The sequence below is a fragment of the Carassius auratus genome, chromosome 41 (genome assembly GCF_003368295.1).
Source record: "Carassius auratus strain Wakin chromosome 41, ASM336829v1, whole genome shotgun sequence".
NCBI classification, from domain to species: Eukaryota; Metazoa; Chordata; class Actinopteri; order Cypriniformes; family Cyprinidae; genus Carassius; species Carassius auratus.
The window spans coordinates 2,468,154-2,481,694 of NC_039283.1; the positions used below are offsets into that span (position 1 = coordinate 2,468,154).

General features: G+C 34.5%; 2 protein-coding genes across 3 annotated transcripts in view; one reads left to right on the forward strand and one right to left on the reverse strand.

The window, feature by feature from the left end:
* LOC113059477 (collagen alpha-6(VI) chain-like) overlaps nucleotides 1–13,541 on the forward strand; it is a 1,020,620-nt gene that overhangs the window by 958,347 nt on the left and 48,732 nt on the right.
* Nucleotides 241–5,589, reverse strand: LOC113059527 (CTP synthase 1-like). 2 transcript variants are annotated; one of them, XM_026228068.1, is made up of 17 exons: nucleotides 5,435–5,589; nucleotides 4,728–4,906; nucleotides 4,340–4,510; nucleotides 3,649–3,749; nucleotides 3,285–3,401; nucleotides 3,008–3,091; nucleotides 2,672–2,904; nucleotides 2,435–2,567; nucleotides 2,161–2,249; nucleotides 1,523–1,617; nucleotides 1,369–1,431; nucleotides 1,228–1,271; nucleotides 1,046–1,142; nucleotides 871–926; nucleotides 695–791; nucleotides 470–614; nucleotides 241–386 (listed from the first exon to the last, which is right to left on the reverse strand). In XM_026228068.1, exons 2-17 carry the CDS (start codon nucleotides 4,891–4,893, stop codon nucleotides 308–310), a joined length of 1,770 nt encoding a protein of 589 aa, XP_026083853.1. In that variant the 5' UTR covers nucleotides 4,894–4,906; nucleotides 5,435–5,589; the 3' UTR covers nucleotides 241–307. The 2 variants fall into 2 exon arrangements, with proteins under 2 accessions (XP_026083853.1, XP_026083854.1); XM_026228069.1 differs by lacking the exon at nucleotides 5,435–5,589 and adding an exon at nucleotides 5,124–5,216.

The following is a 13,541-nucleotide window of genomic DNA, read 5'->3' on the forward strand; positions in this document are numbered from 1 at the left end:
AAAAGGGTAAGATTTTATTTCATGTGAAAGTAAAAGGCACTGGATATACTGGTCATACCTGGATCTTAAAAACGTTTGCATAGACAAGATTAGTAAGCAATGTTTTTTTTTACAAAACTGTGTAATGCTTATTCTGGTCTTACTCAATATGGTTTCGTTGTATGTCACAGAATAATTGTTTAAAAAACATGTACAGTGTGCTTATATTCTGCCTAAAAATGACACATGAGCTTTTTTTAATCCATTTATTAAAATTTTTAATTTATGGCATAAATGTTATGTTTTCATGATTGTTTGTATTTCCACTTTAAGAAAGTGATGGGAATTTGATTTCAGATGTCTCAGAGTCTGGTGAACTACTTCCACTTTGGTCACTGTATGTGTCCCTGAGAGAAACAGAAGAAGCATAAGATAGTTACCATTTTTAAATAGTTAAACTCATCTTAAGAGAGTTAATTAGGCAAATTACCGAGGTGAGAGCCGGCATCCTTTCTGAAGATAGTTCTGTAGTTTCCCAGATGCTGCCAGTAGAAGACCAAAATAAGGAGGTGAGGGTTTGATGGGGCGGGAAGTGAATTCTGGGTGATACTGCACTCCGACAAAATAAGGGTGATCTGTCGTTACAGAAGAAACAAGCTGAAACAAATACTGACTATTTCTCCAGACAAGTGCAGATATTAGATATTCACTAAACCTTGAAGTTCAATTATCTCCATTCGCTCCCCCTCCAGGTCCTGACCCACAAATTGAAAACCTGTACCCTCAAAGTGGTGCTTCAATTCTGGATTCACCTAGAAAAATGCAAAAGAAACTCATTATGTTGATGTACATTAAAAATAATAATAATAATTTTGTTAACATTGAGTGAACCTCAAAGCGATGCCGATGCCTTTCATCCACATATTCAGCATCTCCATACAGCCTTCCTACAACAAAACAAATCAAATATCATTCAGATCTAAAACCTTTTAATACAGTATCAGTTTATAATTTTGTATAAAAGTGACTTTCACAGATTACTGTGGCACAAAAGATCACAACTCACGAAGAACGCTGGAGGTGCTTTTGAACAAAGTGCGCCTTTTTCCCAACCGCATGGTTCCTCCCATCTGCCCAGGATTGTGCTCGGGCATTTCAATCACCTGATAACAAACAGATCACATCACCCAACAAGAAAAAGAATCATAATGCAGATATGCTCATTTCTTTAACCAGAACATTACCTACCACTGGATGTTTTGTTTCAGGGTCAAATTCTGTAGAATTGGCATCTGTTAAGAGGAATGAAGTTCAAATAAAACACTTTAAAAGCACATGCAGAGTTTGATTTGAAAGACATAAAATCAAATCTGGTACGGGTGTTCTTACCTTCCCAGCCAAGCACATTACGAGCAAATTCACACACTGCCAGCTGCATGCCCAAACAGACACCTGCCAAACCAGATTTCAAATGTAACCACAGGCATGCTGTCAAAAAAACACTTGATAACACTGCCAGATTTCTGAACAGAACTTTTCTTACCTAAAAATGGCTTTTTCTGTCTCCTTGCCCAGTTAATGGCTTGGATTTTTCCCTCTGTGCCTCGCACGCCAAAGCCTCCAGGAACAAGAACCCCACTAATAGCACAATGAAATAGTCAAATCCACATTCAAATGAACATTCAAACAATAAATATTCAAAGCGAATGGCAGTTTGTAAACTATTTTACCTCTATAACATGACATATGCTGTGGTGCTTAATCTTTGTGAAAACCATGATACATTTTTTCAAGATTCTCTGAGAAATAGAAATTAGGACAAATAATGGAAGCAGGACCTGTTTTTGTCCCTTGAGTATTGATTACACTGAAAAAGTGGAGCGTTATATGCCAGAATGAAGCCAAGGTTTGCTAATACAAAGCCTAATTAGCTATTTGGATATTGCTGAACATTTTCCAAGAGCCCATAGAGCAGAAATAGCACCATCTGAATAAAACGTATACCGTATTTCCCGGACTATAAGTCACACTTTTTTTTCATAGTTTGGCTGGTCCTGCGACTTATAGTCAGGTGCGACTTATACTCAGGTGCGACTTAAATTAAATGACTTTAAATGTTCTCTATTGACGGACTAAACAGAGTTTATAGTTACTCTGTTTTTGAGGGTACACTACACTCACTCAGCACTGCAGAGCTTCTGCCAGGCCTCATGGTACTTCACCGGCTCCTCCTGCAACGCTGCTGGCTCCAGGTCTGCCGAATCAATGTACTGAAACAAAGGTAAATTTTTTTGTTTTGTTTTTGAAAGTCTCTTAAGCTCACTAAGTATTTATTTGACCAACACTACAGTAATATTGTGAAATATACAAACATTCTAATTGAATTCAAAAGACACTCTCTATTACCTTCATAAAAGCACAGAAAAATGCTACTAGTTCCTCTGGCATTACTTACCTTGACCTCTAGCTTATAGTTGATGGAGAGGGCAGAGTGCTCCAGTGCTTTAATAACAGAGGCATACGAATCTGACAGCTTGGTGTACTTGCCTACTAAAGCAATGGAGGTTTGCTCCAGCAGTCGGTCAGACCTATGAAACGAGGACAGACTGCTCAAAACAGCTATACCAAACGTGTTTTTTTTTTATAAGAATGCTATTTTTGAGACTGTTAGGCGGATCCAAACAGTACAAACCGGTCTGACATCTCCTTCCATTTTGTGAGCATTTTGCGAGGTCTCATCTCAATGAGCAAGTTCAGCCTGTGGCACAAATAGTCAACTATTCCCTGATCCTCCAGGAGTAGAGGTACTCTGTAGATGGAAGAAACATCATGTATGCAGATCACCTGTTCAGGTTCTACATGACAAAACATGGAGATCTTCTCTTTCACAGCTGTGTCCAGTGGAGTTGAGCATCGACAGACAATCTGCAAACAAAAACAACAAATTCTCAGAAGCAAAAAACTAAGAACTGGAGTGGGTTTATTTGGATTGGCTCTTTATAGCTTATAACAGAGATCAGAGACTGACTAGATCAGGTGACAGGCCAAGTCCACGAAGCTCCCGAACACTGTTCTGTGTAGGTTTGGTCTTCTGTTCTCCTGTTGAATTGGGCTGAAAACACATCCAAAGTGCATATAAGTATTTATTTTTAAACTACAAATGTTTAAATATAACTATTATAACTATCATATTACATATATATATATATATATATATATATATATATATATATATATATATATATATATATATATATATATATATATATATATATATATATATAAATATAGTGATTGTTTCCTACCTGAGGTACCAGACTGACATGGATGTTACAAAAATTCTCTCGTTTCACTTTAAACTGAAACTGACGAAATGCTTCAATGAAAGGCATACTCTCAATATCTCCGACTGTACCTCCAAGCTGTAAGGGGAAAATTATAAATAAATCATATTTTATTACATCATCATTTATTTATGTTAAAAGTTTATATTCATATGTAATTATACATTTAGTTTTTTTTTTATTTTAACTCTGACAATAGTGTAAAAATGCATGTCGTCATTGAACGCATTTTTCACGAATACCAAATTTATTTTACATTTAATAACTGTCGCTCTGTCCTTGGTAGAAATGTTTCCTCAAAGATGTAAAGCACAAGAAGATATACCTCAATGACACAGACTTCTGGTTCAATCCCATCATCGTCCACCGAGACCTTAGCCTGCCGCATGACCCTTTCCTGAATTGCATCGGTAATGTGTGGTACCACTGTGAAAAATTATTCATATTCAGCTTACTGACACCATATTTCCCATTATGTAACCTCCTCAGAAGCATGTAGGGTGAGCAACAGATGCTTCAACCTTTGTAATACAATCAGAAGAGGATATGCAAAGTAACTAAGGCTTGGTGCTGTCAAATACTTAAAGATACAGTAAACAAACATCACCGTACATCTGTCACCATATAATTTAATGCATTGCAATTTCTTCAATGCACTATTGTTAGAAAAACTATTACAATATACTGATATATACACTACTGTTCAAAAGTCTGGGGTCTGTACATTTTAATAAAGAAATGAATAGAAACAATTATTCTATTATTTTGATCAAATAAATGCAGCTTTGGGAAGGACAAGAAAAAAAAAGAAAAAATAATGACCCCAAATATTTGAATGGTAGTGTATGGTATGGCTGTACATGCACAGATACAATGTAAACTGAATATAACAGAACACATGAAAATATAGCCCACATGTATTTTTGGCTCAAACTCAGACAAGACTGAGATAATCCTGTTTCCTCCTGCCACATTTCATATTTATGTTCAAGTCCTCGTGACATTGTGTAGCTCACCTTGTACAGTTTTGCCCAAGTAATCCCCCCTCCTCTCCTTGTTTATAACAGACTGATAGATCTTCCCCGTTGTCAAATTGTTGTCCCTGGTTAACCGGATGTCCAGAAAACGTTCATAGTTCCCTAAATCCAAATCAACCTCTCCCCCATCATCCAGCACAAACACTTCACCTGTTAAACAGAGCGTCAGAGAGATTGACAGTGGCACGCAGACGCAGATAGAACAAAAGACAGCAGTCAGAGTCATCAGCATGGGATGCTCTAGGACAAAAAATTATCAAAACAATTTTGCAAAACAAATATCGCATGTAGCAACAGTTCATATTTCTGTATCGTCAACATAAAAATTCAAACGAGGTCAATCTCTTTAAAGCAGCCATGCACTTACCATGTTCATAGGGAGAGAAAGTGCCTGCATCGATGTTGATGTAGGGGTCGATTTTGATAGCAGTGACATGCAGGCCGCATGATTTGAGTATAGTGCCCACACTGCTGGCTATGATGCCTTTACCAATGCCAGATATCACACCACCTGTCACCAGTATGTACTTCATTATTCAACAGCGTCTATCAGTACAAGAAAGATGATGATGTTTATTTCAACGATTATGTAATACAAATATGACAATCAGACACACACACACACAAAAAAAAAAACAGAATAAAAAGTGGATCAATAAAAAATAAATTGACTTATGTTTTTCAATAACACAAAGGAATGCAATTCATAAAAATTCCTTGAATACATTAATAATATCGACAATAGCAATTAAACTAAACATACATGTATAACGATCATGACAAATTCTGCAACTCCCAAGCAGGTAATGTTAAGAAAGGACAAACTGCACACCATGATGACCTTGTAAACAAATGCAAAATAAACCAAAGTGTCATTCACCAAAGCGTCTTTAGCATATAAAGTGTACATGCTATGACCAGAGCGTTTCGTAGTGTCTTTTAATAATAGGCTCATAACTGAAAGCCATTAGACTCTAGTAGATTACATAACATTGCAGTGAACTTCCATTTTGGTACAAATAACTAGCGAGGTACAATGCAGAAACTGAACATAAAATTAACGTTTAACCCTACCTGATCCTGTGTAGTTAAATTATCTAAAAACCGTAGATTAAAAACACCGACTCAGTGTAAACGAGCCATCCTGACGAAACGTTTGTTTGGGTGTCAGCGAAATCCGGTAAAGCGCCAAAACAACACGTGGTGTGGATCCAGTGCTGAGCTCTAACTCTAGCTGAGCCACCCCAAAGTCCTTAGAATGAGCGTTATTATAGCCAAAGTACTTTTATTCTGTAGTATTTGTTATAACATAGAATGAACACATTATGTTAACGATGTATTGTTATATTTTATGGTGTAATTTCTGTATTAACTGCATTACATCGATGTAGTCTATTTTTAAATATGTTTACATACAGTTACTGTTACCTTCCCAGAAAAAACGTGAAGGCTAAATGGAGGGGCTCACATCTACTGCCCGTTTGCAAAACGGTTTATGTAAAATGTATTGACATAATTTATACATGTATAGATTAAGTATTATCAATGCAACTGCATTGTGTTGCGCCATGCTTGTAATCAATTTGAATCACTCAAATGAGAATTACACTTCCATGTTATCCATAAAATAGCATATTAGGGTCGATATGTATTAAAATATAAAAAATCATTTTTATACAAAACCCCAACCAGTTCCTTGTTTTATTCAAAATTCTGATTTCTATTTCAACATTATCAAAGCACCATTGAAACCGCAAATCAGTTTTCTTTATTGGCATAAAAAACATTTAGCCATGGGATTGACATTTAGCTAAAAATGTCACACAAAAAAAGCCTCTATTAATCATTTTCTTATGAGTCAGATAAATTGTTTCCAACAGGAAAGAATCTACTAGAGTGGCAACACTAGAATAAAATATCTGTTTATCATAAGCGACGTCTGACGTCACGCTGACGTCAAACTTTAAACACGAGCAGGAGGAGTCGCGCGGGAAGCGGGATTTTTGAAAAACGAAACATTTACGCCTGTCAGTGATTTTGTCTAATTCTGATTTATTCGGTTAAATACAGGATTTATTAAAGATAAAAGTAGGCAATAATTCAATATTAAAATTAATGTAACTTGACAAACTTATTATACAAATTATAAAACCCCGATATGTTAGCTTGAACAAGTTTATGGCTTGCCGTCATAATAAATCTACCACTCATATATTTATAGCCACCAGATGGCGCCATGCATCGTCATGAGAAACATTAAAGAGACAGTAAAATTCACACACATAATGTTTATTGACAGTTTAAGTTGAAAGGTTACATGAAACCTATGCTGAGTCATTAAAAAACAAACAAACAACAACAAAAACTTTTTTCAGTTTTGGTTGCAGTTTTTTTTTTTCTATCCAAATTGTGAACAGCAAGACTTAGATGGAAACATCATGGAGTGAAATTGGAAACATTGCAAGGACCAAACACATCAAAGCTGATTAGTTTTGCCAGGTACCTCTTTCTAAATGATATGTGGTTGTGAAACATGACAGCCGTTCACATACTCCTCTTCCCTCCAACCCAGAAATTAATAATCAGAAAATGATTAGCATCTGAATATGAGTCACCCATCACTGTGACTGAATATATCACCAGTACTTTCCTCCAAAAGTGTATAGACCAAATGAATTATTCAGAGACTATAATTCATTCAATCCTTTATATAACATTTCAGTCAACAGCTGAGATGTTTCTCTCCTGGCGACAGCTGGGTTTAGGTTTGATTATTATTTATCTTATTATAGCACACTGTGCCTGGTCTAGGCTGTGCTTGAGTGAGGTGTGTCACATAGGACTAACATAAGCATTCCAGGTAATTATAGCTACCAGAGCAAACTGCATTTGTGTTGGCTGAGCTCCATCGATCCGAATGAGACTCACATGTAGAGCTGTTAGCATTATGTAAGATCACATCAAGTGCATCTTTCAGGCAAACATTTTAAAAATGCGGATTAAATGTGATGTTTTTTGAAAATACTTTAAAAAGTATTTTAAATGCACTCAATCTTTTGTTTATGCCACACTTATAGAAATGAGTCTTGGATGTAGTATCACGCAAAAGCAAAGTTTTCATTTACCAAAGCCATTATGCAGTTTTAAATAGACAATTTTTATATCTGTCTCTGCTGCAGATATGCAGAGATTATTGCTTGTGTCCAATTTTGACAGATTGTAAATAATCTTTATACTAAAACAACATGAAACACAAGATTTTATGAATTATTATTAGTAGTAGTAGTAGTGAAAGTAACAATAATAATAAAAATAAATTGTAATGCATTTTGTTTTCTGTTTTATATATATATATATATATATATATATATATAGTACATCAACATAATATTTGATAATGTATTTTTATTATTATTGTCAAATAAAATAATGCATCTCATGTTTTCTGTTATGTATTTCTTTTTTATTGATTTATTTTATACAATAATGGAAAACAACAACACCAGTAGTACATAATAATACATAATATATATTAATTTGTGTGTGTGTGTGTGTGTGAGAGAGAGAGAGAGAGAGAGAGTGTATACATATACATATATACATATAATCATCAAATAAAATAATGCATCCAGTGTTTTCTGTTATGTATTTCTATTTTTATTTTACAATGTAAATTAAAAAAGCATTATATTTTATTAATAATAATGATTGAATAAAAATAAAATAGTGTATATAGAAAATAAATACATTTAAATAATATTGCATTTTTATTTTATTTTGATTTATTTATGATTAAGTAGAAAAAGAAGGAGAAGAAGAAGAATTGTAGTAGTAGTGGTGCTTTAATAACATTTACTGCAAAGTTGTTTTGGATCTAAATGGTTATAAAATGTAATTTATTTTATCTTTTAACATTTAAGGTTAAAATGCGATGTGCTTAGTACTGATTTAAAATATTACCATTTACTTGTGTATTAATTTTTTTTTTTATGAGTAAAATTATACTGTCACACCCCTTTTGGACTGTTGGTTTTGGTTTCTTCCTCTGTGTCCATATTTGGTTGTTCCTGTTCTAATTATTAGGTAATCACCTCATTGTGCTCACCTGTCTGCCCCTCATTATCTGTGCTATATTAGTTCCTTTCTCTTGTATGCTTATTTGTTGGTTATTGTGGATTTTAATCATGTGCGTGTGCGCTTACCCTATTTGGAATTACAGTTTGTGGAAAATTAAAGTGTTATTTGACTTTGTTGTCATCGTTCAAATAACGGTCACGTGCACCAAACAGTGACCTATACATTCATGCTAAGGAAACCCCATATATTTTTTTAAATATTGTGTAATGTGCATAAATGCAAAACAGTTGTCATGATGGAAACCTGTTTGTTTACCATCATGACAACTACTTTGCATTTATGTGCATTGTAACAAATCTAGCATGAGAGAATGAAGACAATCTAATATCAGCTTTTACAGGCCCGTGAGCTCGGAATCCACCCACAACATCCTCTTAATAAAAGCCGCAGTTAACGAGGAAAACAAATGCAGTTGGAGGGTATAGTCGATTGTGAGCTGGGAATGAGCTGTAATTTGATTATGAAGCCGGGTGAAATTAAAGAAACCGTGTTGTGCTGAAAGAACAATCTCCATTTTAACCTAACAAACACTATTCAGAAGATATCACTAAATCATTTAAATGCTCCAGTATTATTTTGCCCTCTTTACTGAGCTACAACTGCTCACCTATGTAATTACAGACACAAGTGCTCACTGATGACACACACCGCCTTCACCATAGTGGTCATGTTAGGGGAGGTCTGGAAATTAGAGGATTGTGCAATTACGTGAAACGCATGCACTTTTTTTTTTTGGTGTAAACACACCCTGCTCATGTAGCATAAACAGCTATGAGAAGCAAATTCTGGATCAGTGTTAAAAAAAAAGACCACAAGTGTATATTCTAAATGCTACTGTGTGTTTATGTTGAGAGAATGAAATGTGACTTTGAGGAACAAAGTCAGCCGTCTTTAAGGATGCCCGCTGCTCTTTCAACCAGTTTTAATATAACTGAGATGAAATAGTGTTCGTTGTACACTGCACTGACCAATCGGTGAGGACTTAGAGAAACACTGTCCTCTGTCTCATGAAAGTCATGTATGAAATCCAGATTTGGTGAAACATCTAGCATGTGATCCTGTGCCAGCAAGCCTAGAACACACACCATTCACAAGTCAGATGTTAAGCTTGTAGACAAAAGACTCTTTGTCACTTGGTCTCTTATCTAATAATTTAGTTATGTAGCTATGAGCAAACAATACAATCCCTTGCTTAAGGGCCCACATTATTACACAACCTCTCAAAAGATGCCTCATAATGCTCACAAGTTTGTTCCTTAAACTCATATTTTAAGTCTTATTTGGTCATTGAATGCATAGATAGCATTATTTGTTCACCTCAGTTAAATAGTGTTTTACATAATTTTCTGAAATACTTTTCAGTGGTGTGATGATGCATCGTCACTCATTTAACCCATTTACCCAGTTAAATGAAACCGGCGCTACTTTCATTTCCAACAAATGAATTATTTATCATCGGTAGTGAAAATGACTTCCCTTGATGGAAGCTTGAAGATAGTATGCATGCAAAATAATGTTAACTCGAATAACTGGTAATATTTCATATACACAAATCTATTTGAGTAGCTGTTAAATAAAATGTCAGTCAGTCATTATCACTTACATATATATAGGGCTATACATGATGATATAACCATCCAAAAGTTTGGTGTATTTGTTTTTATCTTTTTTAATTTAGTCTCCTACGCTTACCAAGGCTGCATTTAAAGCAGTGTTTTATTATTATTATTATTATTTTAATAGTCATTATAGTCTCTGAAATCATTCTGATATGCTTATTTGGTGCTTGTAAAACATTTCCTATATTATCAATCCAATCCAATCCTTATCAATATTATTAAACAGTAAATTAAACAGTAGTGCTTAATATTTTTGTGGGAACTGCTATTCATTTTTTCACGATTCTTTTGGTGCATAAGAAGTTTAAAAGAACAGTATTTCTTTGAAATATAAATATTCATAACATTAGTGACTTTTGATCATTTTAGTGCATACTTGTTTGAAATGATATTCTTATTGTTTTTGTGAAAAATGTGTAAAGATTACAAATTTCTCAACACATACCTTTTATCAGCATATGAATTTGCTGAGAATCAAACCATTGTTCCTGGGGTTGCCAATACAGTAGGATTGCCATTAGTTTCAACAAGAGAAATTTAAAAAATATTGCAAAAAATATATATATATATATTTCATATAAATGAATAAAAAATGCAAAAGTTCAGAGCTAAATTTGTGTTCTAATCTACTTCTGACACACACACACACAGAGACCTACATTATGAAGAGGGAAGCGCTGCTGATTCACCACCTGTCGCCCAGGTACAGTCCAAGAGACTGTCCTCACCCATGAAGGAAAACGACCAACAAATCTCTAAAGCACACTGCACGCTTTGCATGATTTAAATACAAATGAAAAAACTAGCACTGCAGAGCCATTTCTTTCAAAAGAATTGCCACAAATTTGACACAAATCATGCTTTTTAAACTCTCACAAATGTATTGTTTTCCAATATGTATATTTAAAGGTGTTGCTGAATACATCTAACTGATTTTCAGTTTTTACTTTACAGATGTAGTTACCAGAAGGAATGGATTATAGCCTAGTTGCACTGGACAAATGCATGTTAACAAAAGGTTGCACATAAGTTTTAAGTCCCATACTGTTGAAATGTATCTGTTAGAGATGTTAGACAGGCTTGTGAATGTCACATGAACTACAATGCCCATCGTAATGGAGGTTGCAGGCTGCCCTTTTGTCAAGTGTTAATCCTCCAGCCACCATACGCAGATGTCCCCATCACATGGGACTGACAGATTGCTGTGGAGAACCATGGGAAGGGTGAGGATGTCTCCAGCCAATCAGACACTGGATGGATGGAAGACATGGAGGCAGACTGAGCTTGTCATGCTCAGATCTTTACTCGTTATCATGTATTTGCACAAATAAATGTCTTTTGGAAGCAGACTGCACACACGTTGGGCAGAAACATTTATTCAGTGCAGTTAGGTGCCAAATCTGCTTGCCATGTTTTTGCGAATGGCCATTTTGCCAATAACAATATCATATGACCACATAAAATTGAGCATATCAGCCACGACCTTCCTTTAAATTACATGGTTATATAACAAATAATTTTAATCACCTTGCAGTAGTTAACTGAAGTGGTAACAAATTCAATTTTAAAAGTACAACTGCTGTTTCTATGATCACTAAGCATATATAACAATGACAATAATAATAACGAACAATAATATATTCTTATTATTAATAACACATTACAGTAATAAATATAACAATATTAAAAATGAACAATTAATTATAAGAATTAAACAATGAATAATGAACAAATTAAATATTTTCTTATTAAAATAATTCACAGAAATATTCAATAATAATAATAACAAATAATAATAACAATTATTAACAATGAGTTAATCAATAATAAAAATAAAATGTTTTTATCAAAATAATTCACCGAAACAACAATAATAATAATGCAATCAATTCTAAAAGTAATCAAACCTACTATTAATATTTGATCAATATTTAAATTATTTACATGATAAATATAAATATTCAATAATAATAATAGCAACAAATTATAACTTGTTAAAGTATCAATGATTAGTCATACTTAATGAATAATACAAATATTAGTATTATAAAATATTATTGGTGGTGGTGGTAGGGATTTAATTAATAAATCATTTAATAAAAAATGTGTTTTATAATTCTTTTAAATATTTTTAGATTAAGGATAGCATATGTTTATGTTTATAGTTAAACTTTTATGTCCTCTATGATGGTTTATTTTAAACCCTGTACACTGGTTAATGGCAAAGGAAAATTTGTCTAGAGAGCAACAAAAACATCACAAAAGAGGACCTCAAACATCTCATACTAGTTTCTTGTGGAACAAAAGATTTAGGAGAATTCGATTTGCACATATTATGTATGTTTTGAGCAGAGAAACATAAATCTTTTCCCATATTGGACTCTGATCTGAATACATACATCACAGTTTTTAAAGCTGACCCATGTCTCTCAGACCAAGTACAGCATACAACCCATCAAGCTTAAAAAAGAGAGAGAAAGAGTTAGTATGAAGGACTAAAAAAAGACACAGATCATTTCCATAATCCCTGACTGTGGCACGCATCATCCCGGTGCCCCGCCCCCTCCCTTCCACTTTCCACATCTAAGGCGCATGGCGCTCCAGCTGGGCTGTGCGTTGCAGGCATGGCATTAGCATGTCAAAACCACTCTCTGGTCTGGGTTAAAGGAAGAGGGAGAGTCAATGGAGATCAACAAAGCACTGACAGAAACAGCTGATCCACAAAAGGTGCCTGTTTAATGGATCTTCCTGTCCCGAGCCCAGCTGCTCCCCAAAACTGCAGCGTCACAATGCGGCCCTGATGCTGCGCCCATAAGCACAGAATCAACAAACCTCCAGCAGACAAAGGATACTCCTATATCAAACCACTCCTCCAGTGCGGCTGTTTGGGCAGTGCACCTGCGCATGGAGCAAACAAAAGACCTGCTCTTGAGTCTGTCAGTAACACAAAGTACTACATGTCACAAACACAAACGCTTAAGTTGTTGTCATTTTCTTTATGTTGGCCAGAAACCACATTAACAAACAACCACAGCTGGGACTTTCTCGTGTATGTGGTACGGACCTATCAAGACCACGATTCAAGACGGAAGAAAACATTTCTACAATAGACATCTACAAACAATGTGACAAAAAGAAAAATATGTGACATAAACAGGCCAAGACATGGCAATCAAGGTTAAAGAAAGCCTTCGAGGTACAATAATATACAATTAGTGTGAGCTCTGTCAATATGGAGCCTGTCACAAATGCAAATTAGATGTTTATACTTCATAAAAAAAGATGTTGACCCATGCAATATTGTAAAGGTGGTTTTGGTTGTTTTTAGGGTGTTGCTAAGGAGTTTTAAATAAAGAAACCATTTAAGAAAAGAAAAATTTTTATAATCATAAATAAAAAGTTAGTGTGTGCAATATGAATATGGA

Bases quoted from the DNA above. Each gene is read 5' to 3' on its own strand.
- LOC113059527 (XM_026228068.1), bottom strand. From the start codon at position 4,893: ATGAAGTACATACTGGTGACAGGTGGTGTGATATCTGGCATTGGTAAA. The intron at 3,092-3,284 runs GTAGGAAACAAT...ATGTGTTTTCAG, and splicing joins ATGTCAGTCTGGTACCTCAG to CCCAATTCAACAGGAGAACA. The intron at 2,905-3,007 runs GTCAGTCTCTGA...TTTTGTTTGCAG, and splicing joins TTGGCCTGTCACCTGATCTA to ATTGTCTGTCGATGCTCAAC.